A 23,042-nucleotide genomic window follows, 5' to 3' on the forward strand; every position below is an offset into this window, starting at 1 on the left:
ATTTTAATGAAGTCTAGCTTATCAATTATTTCTTTCACGGGTTGTGCCTTCAGTGTTGTATCTAAAAAAGACATCACCATACTGATGGTTAGCTAGGCTTTCTCTTATGTTATCTTCTAGCAGTTTTATAATTTTGCATTTTGCATTTATGTCTGTGATCTACTAACTCTAACCCTAATCCTAATCCTAAAAAATAGAAGAAAGGAAGAAAATAACCTAGTTCTGAGTCATGGGCCAACGCTGATTGTGTTACAGCATAAGCCACTTGAAGTGTTAGCCATCATAAGCCATGCAAATTCCTAATAGGACTACTAATATTAAGCAAACAAGATTATCAGGTTTTATGTCAGCTATACTCTTACTGAATCTTATGCACATAGAAAGGTGAGGAGAAAATGGACCTAAGATACCTTTTTGATGTTATTGCTTTGAACTCATTAAATCCTAAAAGTGAATATTTAAAAACCATATCTTCAATAATTAATGTTTTGTTTCTGCTTCTAAAAATTTAACGCAATGGAGCCACAAGAAGGAGCGCTTTTATTCTAAAAGGCACAAGTTTGTTGCTGTGGACATAGTATATGACTTTCAATGAGAAAAAAAATGTTAGTCTACATTGGTTAACATTAAGAGCTGGTATGTTTGCCTTACATGATGTTATAAATTCAATTTAGCTATAGAGTAGTAAGAAAGAACATACAGACAGAAAAGTGAACAAAAAATTGTATACATTGTAACACTCTAAAAATATGTTATCCAACAGCAAAGAAAAATGATTGTTACCTTCTGGATAAAAGAGAAAATCTAAGTAAATATCTGAAGCCTTGAACACATAACAACCTTATTATAAATGTCAACATTTATGGACTGCTTTGAAGCCAGGGGTAAAAAGCAGGTAGTTTGAAACAGACAACCATTTAAAATGTCTTAACAATTTAAACCACTGTAAATTCAAATGCTTCTTTTCTTCTAAATTTTTGCTTCATGTGCTAGTGAAGGCAACATGTTTAAAAACAGGCATTCATGAGTACAATATATCTTATACACTCAAAATATTCATACAGAGTCTTTCACTATTCTTCTGTGAGTCTTCCTATTGTCTCTCTATTGCTATCAATTATCGGGTTGGAAGGCATTTCAGCAAACAGATGACTGATTCAAAGAAAAGAAAACATATCTGTCATTAAGAGAGCCCTCTGATAGTGGATGTCATTTGTTAAGACCCAAAGGATATTCTCACCTTTCTATCCCATAATTTTTGTGGCATAGTCTGTGCTCAGCATTACCCTATACTACATTACCCTTGGCCATGTTAACCTTCCGTTCCAATGCATTTTCTCAGTTCAGCTGCAGTTTTTTGCAGCTGTTGAATGTTCCATTGCCATTGTCTTCTATCTGACTGAAGCTTGTTCACCTGACAGTGCAAACGCTTAAGAATTGCACCATATCTCTTATGTTGTACCTATTAAAAGAAGAGCACATGTCAATGGGCCTTGAGAAGGAAAAATAGTAAACAGCCATAAAGGATATTTTGACTACTCTAAAGAGGAAAGCACTTGATTAAAAATTACTCACTGTAAATAATAATGATAATAAAAATAAACAGTAATTATAAGTATTCAACACATTACATGCTAGATACTGTGATGAGAGCTTTTTACATGTAATTAAATTCTCATAACACCTTATGATGTAAATATTATTATCCCCACTTTTGTATAAACTGAAGATCAAAGAGTTTAAGTAATGCACTCAAGGTTTCACAGCTAGCAAGTGATGGTGTTTGGGATTTGAACACAAGGGAAGCATCTGTGATGGAGGGCCTTCTACTTATCAAAGCAGGTTCTGGTTAAGAGTAATGGTTTCATTTCCTGTATCTAGTGGTTCACTGAAACATAGACCCATTGATCTAAAAGATCCAGGAGATCATGTAGGCCATTTCCCTGCCATTAAGTAGATCAGTATTTATGCTGAGACAGACAAGGCTACAGCGGAGGGCAGTGAGGCCCAGTGGAAAGTGCATGGGTTAAGGCTGAATAATATTTCATTGTGTGTATACACCACAGTTTGTTTATCCATTCATCCATTGATGGACACTTGGGTTGTTCCTAGTTTTGGCTATTGCGACCAACACTGCTATGAATATGGATATAAATATATCTTTGAGACTCTGCTTTCAATTCTTTTAGGTATATACCCAGAAGTAGAATTGCTGGATCATGTAGTAATTCTATTTTTAATTTTTTGCTGAACTGCCATGCCGTTTTCTACTCTGGCTGCACGAGTTTACATTCTCACCAGCATGTGGGAGGGTTCCAATTCTTCACACACTGAAAGTATTTGATATTACCTGTCTTTTTGATCATAATCATAGCCATCTTAGTGGGTGTGAAGTGGTACTTCCAGTGAGTGTGACAGTGGTATTGTAGTAAAACACCCACTTTAAAATGAACTGATTAGTGGGGCTGGGAAAGTTACTTCTTCATTCTCATGTCTATTGAAGAGAGAGCTCTAGTCAGTCAGGAAGGTGATTCTAGGTCAATACAAAGAAGAATCAATTTGTCAAAACACCAATTCACCAAATTTGTCAAAATAACCAATTTGCCAAAATAAGTTTATAGCTTAAGATGGCTGTAGGGAGACAAGACTCTGGGTTTCTGGGGCGTTAAGACTCTGTCCCCGACCTGTCTCCCCTTCTCTCTGTAACTCAGCTTTCCTTTTTACTGGGACCCTTTTTACTGGGACCCTCAGTACAGCTTCCCCTCTCTCTTTCCCAGCTTCTCCCTTAACTTGGAGCTTCTTCACCTTTATTATGCCATGGCTCATTTTGATAGTATGTGAGGACTATGGACTTCTTCTTAGAATGTTTTTTAAATGCATAAAATAAAACATACAGGAATACAAAAGAAACCAATTATATGGAAACACAGTTCTGCAGAGCATCAGGGGAACTAGGACAGAAACACTGTAAGCATTCCAAAATACTGGTATAAAAACAAAGTGAAAACTTGTCAAGTAACACTTCACATAAATTGCTATAAAATTTAAACATCCTTTTAAGTTTTCAGTTTTGTTAATTCTTCAAAGTCAGATAGTTCATTCAAATTGGTGAACTAGGCCTCCTGATATATTGGCAAAACAGAAAATGACTTTAAAAGAATTATAAATTAAATTGGTAAACAGAAACATCATATTAGATAATGAAACTATATTCAAAATAAGATTTTTAATATATCAAGTATATCCAAAGGGATATATATCAACTTATACGTATATATGTAATACATATCACTGCATATATTAATATGTAATAAATACATCCATTGATATATCCAATAGCATACATTCATAAGGAGAATATAGTCACTGAATATGCTTATATACATGTTCATAGAATATACTAATAGAAATCAAAAAACTAGAACAAAATTTTGGTTATTCCATAAATCATATTAGCCCGCATCTAAAATTATTCTTCAGCAGTGAAGCTGTGAAACTAATACACCATGGATCAGAGTAGAGACATGCAAAGTCCCCTTAGTGGGACTCTAGATCACCAGCCTCAGCTAGATATCACAGGAGGTATTAATATAAACTAAAGAAAGAATATATCATCAGAAGGGTTTATGTGAAGAACGTAGCACAAAAATAGGCAAGTGAAGGAGGCATGTGTTGGTAGTTCCCATCCAGTGACTGTCTGATAAGAATAACACTGTTACGGAGATTGGCTCCTTGAGTGTCCAGAGCCAGAGGTTAAGAACACTCCAACTCAAATGACTGACTTGATTTCCATGCTCAGTAACCAGCTTTATGATAATTTGGCTTCCAGTGTAGTTTCCTTACAGGGAGAAGAAGCACTGATGACTGATAGGTTTTCTGATTTCCTTGAGAGTTTTGTTTATTATTGTAAACTAATAAACTGGCATTTGAGTTTTATACATCAGGTTCTTGTGAACTCTACTAGCACTTCTCCATGTCTACGCAACCCTGGGATATTTAAAAGGTTAATTTTCTAAGCCCACAAGGCTAAAAGGAGGTTTTGGCCAAGAAGTAACTTCGTAAAGATGAAGGTCACATTGTGAGCCTTCTTGAAGGCCAGCCAATTGTTCAGCCTCTATTGGTATAATTCTGCCTTTGGTATGTGTCAATATTCAAACTTGAATACCATTACACAGCTAAGGATGTAGTGGTTCTGGAGAGAATACAGCTTTTTTTGCCTCTAAGAAATGGAGGGGTTACTATTCTTATTTAGTTATTGTTACACTCAAGGCAGAAATAAGAATAATAATGAAGCAGGGGTGGTGCTCAGAAAACACAGTGGCAAAAAGAGTGGCCTCTTCATTCCCTTCACTCTAGGCATACTTCACTTCTAGAATCTGAGTCCAAGTACGTTCTCATCTTAAGACTTTTGCACTTATTTTTTCCTTTGCCTGGAAAGCTATTCCTCAGATCTACATGATGGCTCCTTCACTTCTTTACATTGTTTGTGTTTTGAAAGTTAAACCAACTTTGCATTCCTGAGATAAACTTTGCCTGGTCATGAGTTACTAACCTTTTTATACATACCAGCGGATGTCAATTTGAAAATATTTTGCATCTACGTTCATGAGGAACATTGGTCTGTAATTACTTTTCTGGTAATGTTCCTGTTCATTCTTTGTGTCAGGGTTATGCTGGCCTCCTAAAATAAGCTGGGAAGAGTTCCACCCTCCATTTTCTGAAAAAATTTGTATAGGCTGGGTATTATTTCTTCCTTAAATGTGTGATAGAATTTACCAGTGAAGCCATGTCAGTCTGAAGCTTTCCTTGTGGGGAGGGTTTTAATTATGAGTTCAATTTCATTGATTCCTACTTTACACCATTTATATAGCCTAATTTTAAATGGATCATAGGTCTAAACATAAAAGTAATTTCTTCCTGTGTTACTGATGGTATGTGCGCTTTTCAAGGAATTTGTCCATTTCATCTAAGTTGTTAAATTTATTGTTCTTTATAATAGGCCTTTATCATCCTTTTAAGTCTATAGGACCTAAAGTGGTGTCCCCACGATCCTCATTTTTTGATCAGTATTGTTATGGTTTATCAATTTTATTAGTCTTTTCAACTTTTGGCTTTGCTGATTTTCTCTGATTTTCCATTTTCTATTTCACTGATTTCTATTTATTATGTCATTTCTTCCTATTTGCTATGGGCTGAATTTATTCTTATTTTCTAGTCTCTTAAGATGGAAGCTTAGATAATTGCTTTTAAACCTTTTTTCTCTTCTAATATGCACACTTAAAGCTGTAAATTTTCCTCTAAATACTGCCCTAGCTATACCCTATGGTTTTTTATATGCTGTGTTTTCATTATCATTCAATTTCAAATATTTTGTAATAATTCTCATGATTTCTTCTTTTTTTGTGATTTCTTTTTTGACTCATGGATTATTTATAATTGTGATACTCAATTTCAAAATGTTTATGTATTTTCTAGCTTTCTTATTGTTACTGATTTTTAATTAAATTCTGCTGTTATCAAAGAATACCAAATTCTTTGAAATTTATCATCCAGTGTACTGTCTATCTTGGTGAATGTTCCATGTGCCTTTGAAAATAAAATATAATCAACAGTTATTAGGTGGAGTATTTTATATATGGTAATTAGGTTTAGTTGGTAGATAAGTTGTTCAAATTTTCTATATGCTTGCTTACTGATTTTGTGTATTGCTCTATCAACTACTCAAAAAAGTTGTTAAGTTCTCCAATATGATTGTAGATTTGTATCTTTTTCTTTTTAATTTTGTCAGTTTTTGCTTATGTATTTTGAAGCTTTATGATTAGGTAAATACACATTTAGTATTATTATTTGTTTCTGGTGAATTGACTGGCCCTCTTCAACTTTGATGGTAGTCCATATCTTAAAATCTACTTGATATTAATACAGCCATGACCAGTTTTCTTAAGACTGATGTCTTCATAGCTTATCTTTTTCTATCTTTCAACCTGTCTGTGTCTTTATATTCAAAGTGCATCTCTTGTGAAAAAGTTATGTTCGCAAATTGTTTTTTCAATCCAATCTGATAATTTTTACCTTTTAATTGGAATGTTTAGTCCATTTACATTTGATGTAACCACTGATATGTTTGGGTTTGAGTCTACCATTTCAATATTTGTGTTCCATTAGTCTATTTTGCCTTTTTTATTTATTTCTTTTCTGTCTACACTCAGAGTGGATCACAGACCTAAATATAGAATGCAAAACTATAGAACTCCTAGAAGATAACACAGGAGAAAGCCTAGATGACCCTGGGTTTGGTGATGTCTTTTTACATACAACACTGAAGGCACAATCCATGAAAGAAATGATTGATAAGATGGACCTCATAAAAATTAAACTTTCTGCTCTGTAAAAGACACTGTCAAGAAAATAAGACAAGCCACAGACTGGGAGAAAATATTTGCAAAAGACACATCTGATAAAGAACTGTTATTCAAAATATACAACAAACTCTTAAAATGTAACAATAAGAAAATAACCAGATTAAAAAATAGGCCAGAAACCTGAACAGACACCACACCAGAGAAGATATACAAATGGCAAATAAGCATATGAAAACATGCTCCACATGAAATGTCATCAGGGAAATGAGAATTAAAACAATGAGATACCACTACACACCTATTAGAATGACCAAAATCTGCAACACTGATGACACCAAATGCTGGTGAGGATGTGGAGCAAGAGGAACTCTCCATTCATTGCTGGTGGGAATGCAAAATGGTCCAGCCACTTTGGAAGACAGCTTGGTGGTTTCTTACAAAACTAAACATACTCTACCACATGATCCAGCAATCACACCCTTTGGCATTTACCCAAAGGAGTTGAAAACTGATATCCACACAAAAATACAGATGTTTATAGCAGCTTTATTTGTAATTGCCAAAACTTGGAAGCAATCAAGATGTCCCTCAGTAGGTGAAAGAATAAACTGTTGTATATCCAGACAACAGAATATTATTTAGCACTAAAAAGATAAATAAATAAAACAAAAAATGAGCTATCAAGCCATGAAATGTTACAAGGAACCTTAAATGCATATTACTAAGTGGAAGAAGCCAATCTGAAAAGGCCACAAACTGTATGATTCTAACTATATGATATTCTGGAAAAGGTAAAACCATGGAGACAGTAAAAAGATCTGTGGCTGACAGAGGTTGGGATGAATACATAGAGCACAGAGGATTTTTTGGACAGTGAAACTCTTCTTTTTTTTAAATTAGTTATCTATTTTATACATATTAGTGTATATATGTCAATCCCAATCTCCCAATTCATCCCACCACCACCACTCCCCTGAAACTCCTCTGTATGATATTATAATGGTGGATACATGTCATTATACATCTGTCAAAATTCATAGAAGGTACACCACCAAGAGTAAACCCTAATGTAAACTATGAACTCTGGGTGATAATGATGTGTCAACCTAGGTTTATCAGTTGTAACAAATGTACCACCCTGGTGGGAGCTGTTGATAGCTTGGGAGGCTGCCAGGGGGCAGGGAGTATGAGGGAACACTCTGTACCTTCTGCTCAATTTTGCTGTGAACCTAAAACTGCTCTAAAACAATAAAGTCTATTAAAAAAATCAATAACCATCACTGTTCTTGTATATTTAATGTGTCTTGTTTTCTGGCTGCTTTTAAGATTTTTTTCTTTGTATTTGGTTTTCAGTAGCTTGACTATAATTTCCTTAGATACAGTTTTCTCTGTATTTCTCCTGCTTTGGGTTTGGTAAATTTCTTGAATCTATGAGTTATTCTTTTAGTCAAGTTTGGAGAATTGTTGGCCAGTATTTCTTAATATTTCTGTTCCCTTTTCTCTCTCTCTCCTCACCTCCTGAAACTCTAATTACCCATATGTCACATTGCTTAACATGGTCTCACAAGTCACTGAGGCTCTATGCATTTTCTTCAGTTTTTTTTCTTTTTCTCTGTATGCTTGCTTTGATGACTTCTACTGATCTGTCTTCAAGTTTAAGAAAGATCTTGCTCCTGTTGTGTCTAACCTGCTATCAATTACATCCAATAATTTTTTTCAACTTTTTCTTCAGTTCTAAGATTTCCATTTGGTTCTTTTATATGATTAATATTCTTTCTCTTTACCCATTACTGTGTATCCATCTTTCATGTAGAACAGGAGTCCCCAACCCCGGGGCCGTGGACCAGTACTGGTCTGCGGCCTGTTAGGAACCAGGCCGCACAGCAGGAGGTGAGCAGTAGGCGAGTGAGCAAAGCTTCATCTGCAGCTCCCCATCTCTCCTCATCACTCGCGTTACTGCCTGAACCATTGCTCTACTCCCCCCATCCCTGTCCGTGGAAAAATTGTCTGCCACGAAACTGGTCCCTGGTGCCAAAAAGGTTGGGGACTGCTGCTGTAGAATATTTAACGTATTTAATCATAATTTTCCATCCCTGCCGAACAACTGCTGAGTCAACTGTGACTTGATTAATTATTCAACTGTTTTTCTTGATTATTCTCTTAATTATTGGTAATACTTTTCTATTTGTTTACATGTGTAAGAATGCTTTTAATTAACTGAACAGTGTACATATATTATAAACTCTGGATTATGTTATTTTATTCTGAAAAGTTTTGAATTTTGTTCTAACAGTCAGTTAAGTTACTGGTGGATCATCTTGAACTTGTGAGACTTTATTTTATACTTTTGCTAGAGAGTGTCCATTTCAGTTTTGTTCTTAGATCTAGGCCTTGTCTTTAGTCTAGTTTTATGTTAGTTCTTAGTTCTGAGTATGGTCTTTACTCCTAAAGTGTGGCAGTAGTAGCAGTGGGCAGATGCTAAAATCTCAGGTCAGTTCTTCAGCATTGTAGCTGTTTTTCCCCACAGTGATCCTTGAAATTTTACCCCCACCCCCAATGCAACTGCAGTTCAAGTTAAAGCCAAGGATTTGAAGGGAGATAATACAGAAGTTTGGGGCTCCGAATAAGGCCAAATTTAATATTTACTCAATCAACCTCATGATGAGGGGTAGGAATACCTAAAACAGTATAAAATGATTTCAAACGTAAGTTATTATTATTATTTGTGGTGATAATTATTAAGAGAACATATTAAATATTAGTAAGATCATGGAACTTATCTTACGACCCAGTAATTCTACTTCTTGATACAAAGGGTGTGTGTACTATGTTCACTACAACACTACTTTTAATAGTGAAACGCTGGAAATAACTTAATGTCTATCAGTTGTGGCATGTTTATATAATTTAAGGTATAGTCATACTGTGAGATATTTTGCAGCAGTTCAAAAGAATAATGTAGGCCCATAGGTACTAATATGAAAAAAAACTATGATATAGGTTATTGAGTAAGTAAAGTAGTTGCAAAATTATATGTATGGTACTTTATGTAATCTTCCCCTATGCATAGATGTGTGTTCATGTGTGTGTGTACATGCACATGTGTATATATACATATATACATACATACTCATGCTTACCCAAGTGCACACACCAAACAGCGGTTGCCATTAGGAATAGGTGAGTGTGATAAGAGAGCAATGTAATGGGAGGCAGCGGTCAAAGGAACTTTAGCCTTCCCTCTAAAATTTTAATCTTTTCCAAGGAGAATATATTTCCACAGAAGTGAAAACCATTTTTTAAAAAGACTGGGAGTAGAGTCCAAAAGACATGGACTCATATTCTATTCTGTTCCTTATCACTAGCTATATAACCTTGTACAAGTTATTTAAATTTTCTGAAATTCTGTAAAATATGCTACTGTGAGAATTTAAATGGGATAGCCTACACAAAGTGCTTGAAAAATACCAGGCACTCAATAAACAGCAATAGATTTAATAATACTGAACATTTCTTCTTGTACCTTTTGTAAGACAGAATAATTTGTTACCATGTCATCTAGCTATCTGAATCATTCTTACCCTGCCTTTAGTTTACCTTTTTACCTTTGCTTCTTTGGGTTTTTCACGTAGGACCGGCTTTCTAGTTGTGTAATCATTTCTGTGGCTGACCTCAGTAAATGAATAGATTAGTTAATTGTGTAACCTGCATGTTGCATTGTAACAAGTGAAACGTATTTTGTTCCTGATCCCTAGTAGCTCCAAAAGCACTCTGAATTTTTCCCTGTCCCTTAAATTTGGAGCTCAAATTGAACAAAATGTAGGCAAGGGTAACCGTTAATAAATCTTAAAATGCTTTACACAATACCTGTTTATCACAAAATGTTACTTGCAGCACTCATCATTTGCTAAAAACTTCTTAACTGCTCTAGTTTCCCTTCCCTGAAAACTCTTGGATTTGGCAAATAACATGTTTTTAAAAATGATTCCTGCTTAATGCTTTGTGTTTGTTTGCTTTGTATTTTGCTTCCCCACTTTTCTTCATCAGTGACTCATAACTTATCTTTATTTTCCTCTCTTTAGTTCCTTTCTTCTAAAATATATATAAGGACAGACAATAGACAGGGAAAAAAGGCATTTTGGGATAATTATTTGGAAATACTTCTTTCATTCAGACATGGCCTAAAATTACCAAAAACATTCATTTGACTAAAAAAAAACCATGTAAAATTCAAAAACCATTTTCAGTTTTTCTTAATCAAAAAATGTAAAAAGCACCATTAATATCAAGATTAAACATGCAAAGCACAAAATATTGAAAGAATTAAACATTAGAACAAAAGAATGCTATAATCCAGGCAAAAGATGACCATGAACTATACCAAGACCATGGCTAAAAACATCCAGAAGGAATAGAAAAAAAAAAAAAGACTCAAAAAAGAAATAAGTAATAAAAATCTTCTGGTACTTAAATTTATACTCTTAAACTAGTTGTTTTGAGAAAGAAGTTACTTGTGTCAATGATAAATTCTCATCAAGCAATAAATGAAGTTGTTGGGAAAAAAATGCAGTGCTCTCAAAACAATGCTGTGGCTGTGGTATTTGTCCTTCAGTGTTATAGTTTATTACAGATAATCTCTAATTTCTTAGATTTTCATTTTTTCAATCATAATGTTGTGATAGAATTGAGGACTACTTTTTAATGCATTAGAGTTAATAAAACTAAAATTAAAAAGCCTAAAAGTATCTTTAGTAACCCTATTATGAAAGCTTAAAAGACTTTATTAAATTTCACGATAAGAAATATACTGATGAAAACATTAAAAACTGGTCTCAAGCTCAATGACATTCCATCTAAATCTATCATTAGTAGACATTTACATCACCCTTTACCACTAAAAATACCTATGTACACTTCTGCTTCTGTCAAAATAAAGTAGATGCATTTCATATACCTATTCCTCATGCTAAGTACAACTAAAATCCCTGGACACTGTATGTAATATTAGCATAAGAAGCTTCTGAAAGGTGGAGAGAAGCCAGACTGGCTGGAGACCTTAGGATCCTAGGAACGACTTGGTAATGAGTTCCCTGGGTTTTCATTTTGCCTCATATATCCCAGACTGGATATGGGGAAGACAGCAAGCTGGAAATGCCAATAGGTGCAGACAAAAACAAAACAAAACAAAACAAAAAACTCCAAGAAAAGCCTGTTTTCTAGCCAAAGGACCAGGAAAAAGGCAGACTATGCAAGACTGAAAACTTTTAGGTAGTAACTACTCAAGTCAAACACCACAGAAAAAACTATGGCCCCACACCACCCACACTAGCAAAGCCTACACTTTCACCTTTGCTGGGCTATTAAAAGGTGCCCTGGTCCTCCTGCTGGGGTGGTGTCAGAGAAGGCTGACTGGGGAGCCAGGACTTTTCATTCCCTCTGGAAAGTAACAAACCACATCCTCTGGTGTGAGTGGAGCCCATCTGGGAAGGCTGGACTTCTACTCCCATCTAGTGGTAACAAGGCATTCTTCCCCCTCCTCACTGGGAGAATGTCAGAGGAGGCCTAGTGGAGAGTCAGGGCTTTTACCACCGCTCAGTAGTAGCAAGGCCACATCTACACGGGAGCAGTAAAGAGGTGCTCCTGCCCTTTCCCAGCCACGGGCTTATCAACAGAAGCCTAGTGGGCAGCCAGAACTCCCACTTTTGACTAGCAGTAACAAGAAGCCCTTCTTCCCTCCATGAGTGTCCATGGAGACTCTGAACTTCCAGTACTACCTGGAAGCAACAATGACCCAGAGTCTTAAAACATAGTACCCAACATGTCCAGATCTCAATAGAAAATCTCTCCTCAAAGCAAGAACCAGGAAGACCTCAAAGTGAGTAAGAAATAACAATCAACATGTGCCAACACCAAGAAAATGCAGAAGTTAGCATCATCTGACAAGCATTTTAAAGCCGATCATCATAAAAATGCTTCAATGAGTAATTATGAATTGCCTGAAACAAATGAATATTATAAAAAGTCTCAGCAAAGGAAAAAAGGATACAAAGAGCCAAATGGAAAAAACACAGTAACTGAAATAAAAAATTTCATGGAATGGTTCAATAGCAGAATGGAGGGGATAAAGGAAAGAATCAGTGAATGGAAGATAGAACTCTAAGGATTACTCAATCTGAAAAACTGAAAGACAAAAGACTGAAAAAAAGAAATGAAGAGAGCCTCAGGGACCTGTAGGGCTATATCACAAAAAGACCTATGATTTGTGTCATCAGAGTCCTGGAAGGTTAGGAGAAAAGAGGGCAGAACTGCAAAAGTATTCAAATAAATCAGAGCTGAAAACTTCTCAAATTTGGCAAAAGACATAAGCCTACAGAATCAAGAAGCTGAGAATTTTCCAGATAGTATAAATCCAAAGAAATTAGTTCTAAAATATATAATAGTAAAACTTCTGAAAACTAAAGACAGGAAAGTTTGAAAGCAGCAAGAAACAAATACCTTATCTGTAGAGAGAAAAACAATTCAAATGACAGTGGATTATCTGTTAGAAATCATAGAGACGAGAAAGAAGTGGCACAGCATTTTTCAACTGAAAAGAACTGTCAACCCAGAATTCTATATCCACCAAAATATCTTTCAGAGATGAAAGGGAAATGAAGACATTCTCAGATGAAAAAAAAGAAAAAACCCAGAGACTGCCACCAGCCGACTTCTCCTAAAAGAATGATTTAGAAATTTTCTAAAGAGAAAGGAAATGATAAAAGAGGAAATCTTAGAACATCAGGAAGGAAGAAAGAATATGGTGGAGTAAAAATATGGGTAAATACAATAGACACATGGAGAGGGCACAGCTAAAGGGTATGGGGTTTCTTTTGAGGTGATGAAAATTTCTAAAATTTACTATGGTAATGGTTACAAATTATCTGTATTCATACTAAAACCCATTGAATTATGCAGTTTAAATGGGTGAATTGTATGGTATGTGAATTATATCTCAATAAAGCTGTTTTCAAAATCAGCATAGTGGTAGCCTGAGGAAAAGGGACAAGAGAACTTTCTGGGCATGATGCAAAAGTTTTATATCTTGAGCTAGGTCATGGTAACCCAGGTGTATGTATAAATTGCCAAAATTAATCAAGCTAAACCCTTATAAATAGTGTACCTACTCTTATGACAATTATACCTTAACAAAAATTACTAAGAATCTCAAATTTCTCTCCAAAATGCTTTAACCAATTTATACTCATACCAATAGTATTTTAGAATTCAGGTGGTCCACATCTTACAAATTGTAATATTGATAACTGACAGGCTAAATATGGGGCCTTATTGTGGTTTGAATTATCAACCCCTTATTGTTAGCGAGGTTGTTCATCATTTCCATTGGGTTTTTCTTTTTGATATTCATGTTTTGAAAGGTAAGACTTTTCATACCATTTTACCAATGTTGTATTTGAAACTTGTTTGAAATTTTCTTATCTCTTAGTCACTTATGTATGTTACAAATACCCTCTCTCAAAATGAGTCTTGTCTTCTTTATTGTTATGCTGCATCTCAATAATCTAGAAATTTATGATATAGTCAAAAGTAACATTTAATCATGTAGTTTGCATATATGTCTGTGTGTCTTTTAAAATAAATACTTCTGTAACACAAATGGTTAAGTTTGTCTCCTATATTGTCTTCAATCCTCGTGGAAGCATGTGCATGCGTGTGTTAAGAGGTAGGAATCTAATTTTATTTCAAAATTGTCTTTATTTTTTCATATGGCTAATTTATTTTTGTTTGTACCCTTTATGATGGATTATTTCTGGATTCTTTTTTTCTGTTTCATTAATCATTTTTTCTATTTCTATGCCACTTATATACTGTCTTACTATTATAGTTTTATAATAAATCTTGATATCTAGAAGGGTAAAAAAAATACCCATTTATTTAGATTGCTAGTAAAATATAAGATAAAATCATGGTGTTTCTTGAAGAGAATGTTTTGTAAAGGTGAGGGTTTTTGTCTTCAAATTCCTCAGGTTTTTTTTATTGTGTCAAATTAGACACAAACAAGTTGAAAATATACATCTTTTTATTTTCCAAAGTAATTTTTAAGGGTGAAAATTATTTTTTTGCCCTTAACAACGTACACTTTTCCATTTTTGTTCTGCCCTCATCTAAACAATAATGACTATAGAGGTCTGCCAGTGGCACCTCAAATTTAGTTTCACTTTTAATTTTACATATCAGTTTGTTGTTTTTAATTGGACAGTTGAAAATTACAAATAGGAAGTCAGAGGAGTTTAGAATACCAATACTTCCATTGTCTTTACTTTACTTTGAAGAGTCTTTAATTTCTGTCTAGGAGTGGTCATATTTTTGACTGGATAGCTTCTACTTTCTTTTTTTTTATGTTTATAGCAACTTTATTCATAATGGCCTAAACCTGGAAGCAAGAAAGATGTCCTCTAGCAGGTGAATGGATAAACAGTGGTACATCTAGAGAATGGAATTATCACTCAGCTCACTATCAAGACATGAAAACACATGGAAGGATTTTTTTTTTTTTTTTTTTTTTTTTTTTTGCGGTACGCGGGCCTCTCACTGCTGTGGCCTCTCCCGTTGCGGAGCACAGGCTCTGGACGCGCAGGCTCAGCGGCCATGGCTCACAGGCCCAGCCGCTCCGCAGCATGTGGGATCTTCCCGGACCGGGGCACGAACCCGTGTCCCCTGAATCGGCAGGCGGACTCTCAACCACTGCACCACCAGGGAAGCCCCCACATGGAAGGATTTTAAATGCATATTGTTAGGTGAAAGAAGCCAATCTGAAAAGGCCACATACAGTATTAGCCTCTGCTTTCTAGCCATTAACTGGGTACAAAATTGGTGGAATACGACCTGGAAGAATTCTAGGCCAGATTTAAATAACAGTGAGTACTTGCTTTCTTTGAATGTACTAATATATTTGAATATTTTTGAATGAGGGAGTCTCTATACTTACCTATTAATGGTTTAGACTTATCAACTGCTTTTTGTAGTTCTTTTTTGTTCTCTAGCTATTTTGGGAATTGAGAGTAAACTATGGAAATTATGACTATAGTAAAAGTTTAAAAAATGATCCCATAAAACATTGAAATCCAGATAATTAAGACTTACCTCTATTTCTTTTCTTAATTTTTCATGTGTCTTTTTTTCTTCCTCAAGAAAACAAGTTTTTTCAATGATGGATTCTTTTACAGTTATAATTTTATCCTTTAGGTTTATAATGTCTTCCTGTATGTTTATAGAATTTAAAATATACACATCAAACAATGAATGGTCAATATAAATCCAAGATTTTCAGTGTTTCTATAATTTAAGAATACTAGCCATCACATTTAATTTTGATAAATAGGATTAGAATATTACTTCTATAGGTACGAGGAACAAAGAATGGTTGTTCAAACAAGCAAACCTTAGATTTGAAAATATAGAAGTAAAAACCAAATGAAAATAAGACATAAAGGAAAGTGGTAGCCACAGGGGCAATTGCCCAGCTACAATATAAAGGATATTTTTAAATTCTTTAGCAAAAAATAATAGCTATTTTAAGTTTTTATCTCCCAACATCTTCAAAGACTATTAAGAAAAAGATGCTTAGGGTACAATTATTAATTCATATTGTTTGTATAATAGCATTAAGCACACTAAATTGATTTTAATTGGTCTGTATCCATTAGCCTGGAAGCTAGAGTTTCAACATCTTTGTGAGTCACACCTTCTGTAACAAATGGATTAATTGTTCACTGTGATTTTGTTTGACTATATATTTTTATTAATCCATAAGGGATTTGGGGATGTTTCCTTCATGCATTTGCACATATGGCATAGTTGTTACATAACTCATGCACTTATACAAGTTTTCAAATTTGTGAATCGAGTTAGAGCACCCATGGGTATTTTATTAAGTTAATGATAAGTTTATCACTTAGTAAGTGTACTTACAATAAAAGGAATAATAGAAAACATTTTAATAAGTGATATTTCAAACCTGTACTTGTTTCATCAGGTTTCCTTCTGGATTTTGGAGATGCATAAGTTCCTCTTTCATTGTCTTTAGTTTTTTAACAAGGTCTCGTTTCTCATTGAGTTCAGTCATGAATGACCATTTGCTCTCTACCTCTCTCAAACTATCTTTATGTGCTTTTATTTTTGCATAGTATTCATTATATCTTATCATTTGTTCCTCAAAATCTTCTTGTGCTGCCTCTATGTCAAATTTAAGCTTCACATTTTCTGTATGTAAGGATTTGATTTGATTTTCCAGGTTTCCACACTGAAGTTTGGTAGTCTGTATGGCAGCATCTTGCTGATAAATTTGCCTTTCCGTTTCTTTAGTTTCTGCAGAGACAGATGCTATTTGTGTTTTAAGCTCATGAAGTTCATTCTGTAAGATATTTCAACATTATTATTATTAGTTCATGATATTCAACATGAAAGAAAAGTCATTGTTTTGATCCATAGTGTGTGTAGAAAAATCACTTAACATAAAAAATATATATTTATCAGATACAGAAAAATTGATGCATAACCGGAGACATGTAATAAAGTAACAAAATTATTTTATAATCAGAGGGAGCCCAGGGTTATATATTTCTTATTTTTTAATGTTCATCTAATTCTAAATATTAAAATTTTATCCTTTGTCTTAACATTTTATATGTAAAAGATACTTTACAATCATTTTACTAATATATTTGTGGGCAATCAGAAGTACAAACTAAAGAAAATCTATATGATAAAAATGATAAAACCCTGAATTGAAAACACAAAAGATCTAGGTTCTAGTGTCCTTACTACTATTTACTAGTTGGCGTGATCATACATAGCAAACTTAATTACCCTATTCAAACCTCACTGTCTTCACTTGTAAGATGAGTTTAAAGGTATATTTAGCTTTGCCTCTCTGAGGCATTTGGCATTTCTAACCGGCACCTCCTTTTTAAAACCCACCAGTACTCTTCTCTTCTTCTCCTCAGATACCTCTGAGCATTGCTTTTCAATCTCGATGGTTCCTTCAAATACAGGTTTTCCTCAGGATGCAGCCATCATAATCTCCTCCTCTCATTCTGTATATACTCCTTGGGTAATCTTATCCATACTTAGATCTTGAGATACATATATGCTAATGATTCACAGAATGTAAGTGGCTGTTAAGTCCTACACCCAGCTGCCACTGGCCATCTCAAATTCATCGTGTCCAAAAATCAGACTAATCCTCCCCTCCCCGATCCCAACCTGCTCTCCCTTGTATCAGTCACTTATTGTCAGAATCACAAAACCTCCGTGACATATAACTAGTGTTTATTGCTCATGTGATAAGAAGCAACTGGGCTTGGCTAGGTGGTTCTGTTGACTTTGGTTGGATTTCCTCAAATGTCTGGAGGTTGGCTGGCTGTAAGATGATTTAGGTTGGCTTCAACTGGGCCAACCGGGGTGTCCTGGCTTTGCTTCACATGTATCTTATCCTCCAGTGGGCCAGGACAGGCATGTCCTTCTCATGATGATAGCAGATGCAGAAGAATGGAAGCCCAATTATGGAACAACTTTTTCAAACTTCTGTTTGAATAACATCCCAGCTGGTCACATGATCAAATCTCAGTGGAGGGGTAGAAAGTATATCCACCCATTATGGGAGGGCATTATAATGATAAATGGCAAAGGGTGTATACACAAGGATGAAGATTTGGGACTAAAAATGCAAATTACCACACCCCTATGTTCCCAAACTTAGTTAATGGTATTCCTTTGGGAGCCATATTTAATTCCTCCCTTCTCTTTTTTTTTTTGCAGTACGCAAGCCTCTCACTGTTGTGTTCTCTCCCGTTGCGGAGCACAGGCTCCGGACGCACAGGCTCAGTGGCCATGGCTCACGGGCCCAGCCGCTCCACGGCATGTGGGATCCTCCCGGACTGGGGCACGAACTCGTGTCCCCTGCATCAGCAGGCAGACTCTCACCACTGCGCCACCAGGGAAGCCCCTCTCTTCTCTTTATATTTAACTATTCATCAAGTTCTGTAGATCCTCCCACCAATAAAACTGTAGGCCTTTATCCTTTTTCTTCTATCCAGTATGGTCATCCTCTTTAAATGAATCTATAATTTGGGGAGGGAAGCACTTCACTGGAAAGGCAGACCCAGCCTATCCTTTTCTTGGCAGAGACAAGAGAGGGAAGTACACTGAAAAATACAGCGTGCTGATGAACTTCAACCTTTATCTCCAGCTCTAATATTTAAAATGCCCACTTGACAGTTCTATTTGGATATGTAATAGATGTCTCAACTACACAGGTTCAGGAAAGAATTTTTAATTTGCACACCCAACATGTTCCTCTTCCAGCTTTCCTGATTTCAATAAACTGTACCACTTTCCACCTGGACACTTAAAAACCTAGTAGTCATTCTTGATTCTTCCCTTTACCTTAACCCCCACAACCTATTTACCAACAAATCTTGATGGTTGGGCCTCCAAAATATATAAAATCCCAGCTCACTTCTGACCAGTCTTTGTAGCATAGTCCAGCTTCCAACTGGTCTCCTGTTTCCATGCTTCCTCCTCTCCCCCAACTAGACTCCATTTTTCAGGCAGAAGAATCCTTTAAAAACATAAATCATATCATGCTACTTCTCTGCTCAAGATCCTCCAGTGGTTTTCCATTGCACTAATAATAAAATTCAAATTCTGTAATATGGCTTTTAAGGCCATACATGCTCTAATCCCTATCCACTTTGCCATCCCTCTCGTGTACTACTCTCCCCACTTCCAGCTTCCTTTTGTTTATGAAATACACCTAGTTCCTTCTCTCCTAAGGGCATTTGTAATTAATTGTTCCCTGCACCTTAGAATTCTCTATCCCTAGCTATTACCTGCTGGGGTCTTTGTCTTTCACAATTCAGCTTTATTACTACTCCTCAGAACAGTCTTCCCTGAATCAAAAGATAAATTAACTATCCACCTTCCTCCCCCATTATTCTCTACACATCATCCTATTGTATTTCCTTTGTAACATCTCAATCAATGGAATTACTTTATATCTTTATTGCTTGCCTGCCCTAACTAGAAAGTAAACTCCATGGGTGCAGTAAACTTGTCTAACGTCTTTACCACCATCTTCCCTGTAGTTAAAATAGTACCTGGCACAAAGTAGGTGCTCTATAAATATTTAATAAATGGGTCAATGAGTGATGTACATGGAATGGTCAGGAAAGGGACACATGACCTGTCAACTAGATCAGGCTGTTGACCCTATTGATCAATATGGGGAGATGGCATTTACACTAATTTGGTCATCATCTCTTCTCTTTCTTAGACTAACATAACTAATAGACTGTTGACTTTTCTCCCTGGTTTTATTCAATTCCTCCTCCTATCCACTTCTACTCTTTCACTAGAATTTTATGTCTTCTTGTTGTTGTTGCGTCTCCCCCTCCTCCTGCTTCTCTTCCTCTTCCTCCTCCTCCCTCTCCTTCCTTCTTTCCTTCCTCTTTCTCATCTCCCCCCCCTTCTCCTTCCCTTCTTTGTTAATAGATTTATTGAAATATAATTGATATAAATAAACTGCACATATTTAAACTTTACAATTTAATAAATTTTGACTTAATTTTATGATCATGAGACTGTCACAATTAAGACAGTGAACTTATCCATTACCCACATGTCCAAATATCAGACATGTCCAAAAAAGTTTCCTCCTGATCCCTTGTGATCTATCCTTCCCTCCTCAGCTCTCTGTTTCCAGGCAAACATTCATCTGCTCTGTCACCAAAAATTAGTTTGCGTTTTCAAGAATTTTATATGAAAAGAATCATACAATATATACAATTTTAGTCTCACTCCTTTCACTCAGCCTAATTGGAGACTCATCCATGTTGTTAGATATATCAGTAGCTCTTTCTTTTTATTGCTGAGCAATATTTCTTGTACGAATATACCACACTTTGTTTACTCATTCATCTGGTAGACATCTGTGTTGTTCCTGGTTTTCCAGTGGGCATACACTTTTATTTCTCTTGGGTAAATGAATAGCTAGAAATTGAATGTATGGGTTATATGGTAGACATATTTTAAACTTTTAACAAACTGTAAACTATTTTTTCAAATGGTACATCACTTACATTCCAAAATAATTGGGTCTGAGAATTCCAGTTCTTTTATATCTGCACCAGCACTTGGTATGGTCAGTCGTTTTAAATTTACCCATTCTAGTGGGTACAGAATGAAATCTCATTATGATTTCAATTTGCATTTCTTTAATAATTGATGATACTGAGTATCTTTTCATGTGCTTGTCTTTTGCAATATCTTTTTGCATGAAATGACCATTGAAATCTTTTGCCCATTTTTAAACTGGGTTGTTTGCCTTCCTGAATTGTAAGAGTTCTTTATATAGTATAAATAAATTCAAGTACATTGTCAGGTATGTTTTCAAGTATTTTCTCCCAGTCTATGACAACCCAAATGCCCATAGGGCCCCAGCAGGTATACCTCACATTTATTTTCATAACAGTGCCTTTTGAACAGAAATAAAAACGTTTTTTAATGAAGTCCAATTTTTAAAATTTTTGTGTACTATTTAAGAAACCTTTGCCAAACCCAGCATCACTAAGTTTTTCTCCTATATTTTCTTCTAGATACTTTGTACTTTCAATCCTTGTACTTAGGCCTATGATCCATTTTTAATTTTCATATACAGTATGAGGTGGAAATTGAAGTTCACTTTTAGCATGTAGCTGTGCTCCACCACTTGTTGAAAGATTATCATTTCTCTAATGAAGTGCCTTTGCACCCGTCTTAATCAGCTCGGGCTTCTATAAAATAAAAAAAAAAACAAAAACGGAAAAACACCATAGACTGGGTGGAATAAACAACCGACTTGATTTCTTACAACTCTGGAGGCTAGAAAGTCCAAGATCGAGGTGCAGCAGATTTGGTTACTGGTGAGAGGCCTATTCCTGGCTTGCAGACAAACACCTTTTTGCTGTGTCCTCATATGGCAGAGAGAGAGGGAGGGGGAGGGAGAGGGAGAGGGAGGGGGAGGGGGAGGGGAGGGGGAGGAGGGAGAAGGAGAGGAGAAGGAGAAGGAGAGAGAAAAGCTCTGGGATCTCTTTTTCTTCCTATAATCCCATCATAGGGCCCCCACCCTCACAACCTCATCTAAACCTATGTACCTCCTAAAAGCCTCACCTCCAAATACCATCACATTGGAAGGAACACAAACATTCTGTCCATGAGAGCACCTCTGAAATCAATTGTTATGTGTGGGGCTATTTCTGGATACTACTCTGTTCTGTTCCATGGATCTATATGTCTGTCTCTATGCCATGTTACACTGTCCTGATTACTGTACTCTATAATAAATCTCAAAGTCAGGTAATATTATGGGAGTTCCCTGGTGGCCTAGTGGTTAGGATTCTGGGCTCTCACTACCGAGGGCCCGGGTTCAATCCCTGGTTGGGGAACTGAGATCCTGCAAGCTGTGTGGCGCGGCCAAAAAAAAAAAAAAAAACAAAGTAATAGTAGTACTTCCAACATTGTTCTTCACAGTTGTTTTGGCTACTATAGGTTCTTTGCATTTCCATAGGACTTTTAGAATCAGCCTGTCAATTTCTCTAAAAAATGCCTGCTGGGATTTTGATTGGAGCTGCTTTTAAACAATAGATAAAAGAGAAAGAACTCACATGTTAACAATACTGAATATTATGATTCATGAAAATGGTATATCTCTCTATTTTGGTCCTTAATTTCTCTCAGCAGTGTTTCACAGTTTTCAGTATACAGGTCTTACATATTGTCTTAGTTTGCTGGCGCTGCCATAACAAAATACCATAGACTTAGTGGCTAAGACAACAGAAATTTATTTCTCATAGTTCTGTAGGCTGGAAAGGGTGTCAGCATAGTCAGGTTCTGGTAAGAACTCTTCCTGGCTTGTAGAGGGCCACCTTCTCACTGTGTCCTCACATGGCAGAAAGAAAGCTCTCTGGAGTCTCTTTTTATAAGGGCACTAATCCTACCACCAGGACCCCATTCTCATGACCTCATCTAAGCCTAATTACCTCCCAAAGACCTCACCTCCAAATACAATCACATTGGTGATTAAGGCTTCAACATATGAATTTTGGGGAGATACAAACATTCAGTCTATAACACAAAAACTTTCATCAAATTTACCCCTAAGTATTTCATAGTTTTGATGTTACTGTAAATGATAATGCTTTAAAATTTTTAAGTTCTGATAGTTTCTTTCAATATATGTAAATACAACTGATATTTATAATTAATCTTATCTTGCAACCTTTCTAAACTCCCTTATTAGTCCTAATAGCTTTTTAAAATAATAGATTCCTTAGGATTTTCCAGAAATAATCATGCTATCTGTGAATAAAAACAGTTTTACTCCCTCCTTTCCAATCTGGATGCCTTTTATTTCTTTTTCTTGCAAGGAGTGGCTTGAATTATCAGTACCGTAGAATGAATAAAAGTGATGAGAAGACACATGCTTGCCTTATCCCTGATCTTAGGCGAGAAATATTCAGTCTCTCCCTGTTAGGTATGCTGTTGGCTGTAGGATTTATGTAGATGCCCTATTTTAGTTGGCTGGAGCTCTCTTCTATGCCTAATTTGCTGGAAGTTTTTATCTTAAATTGATGTTGGATTATA

General features: G+C 35.6%; 1 protein-coding gene across 13 annotated transcripts in view; it reads right to left on the reverse strand.

The window, feature by feature from the left end:
* Positions 1–521: 521 nt before the first annotated feature.
* The window catches only part of CCDC122 (coiled-coil domain containing 122), a 33,773-nt gene continuing 11,252 nt past the window's right edge, over positions 522–23,042 (reverse strand). For 11 of the 13 annotated variants that reach the window (XM_067713621.1, XM_067713624.1, XM_067713625.1 and 8 more), the window contains 3 exons: positions 16,378–16,773; positions 15,504–15,620; positions 522–1,462 (listed from right to left, as the gene is read on the reverse strand). In XM_067713621.1, the coding sequence (XP_067569722.1) occupies positions 1,313–1,462; positions 15,504–15,620; positions 16,378–16,566 (456 nt within the window). In that variant the 5' untranslated portion in view covers positions 16,567–16,773 and the 3' untranslated portion in view covers positions 522–1,312. Of the gene's footprint in view, positions 1,463–15,503; positions 15,621–16,377; positions 16,774–18,829; positions 18,982–23,042 lie in introns of those variants that run through there. The other 2 variants (XM_067713618.1, XM_067713619.1) reach the window with 2 other exon arrangements.

This window comes from Pseudorca crassidens, chromosome 18, assembly GCF_039906515.1.
Source record: "Pseudorca crassidens isolate mPseCra1 chromosome 18, mPseCra1.hap1, whole genome shotgun sequence".
Taxonomy (NCBI): domain Eukaryota; kingdom Metazoa; phylum Chordata; class Mammalia; order Artiodactyla; family Delphinidae; genus Pseudorca; species Pseudorca crassidens.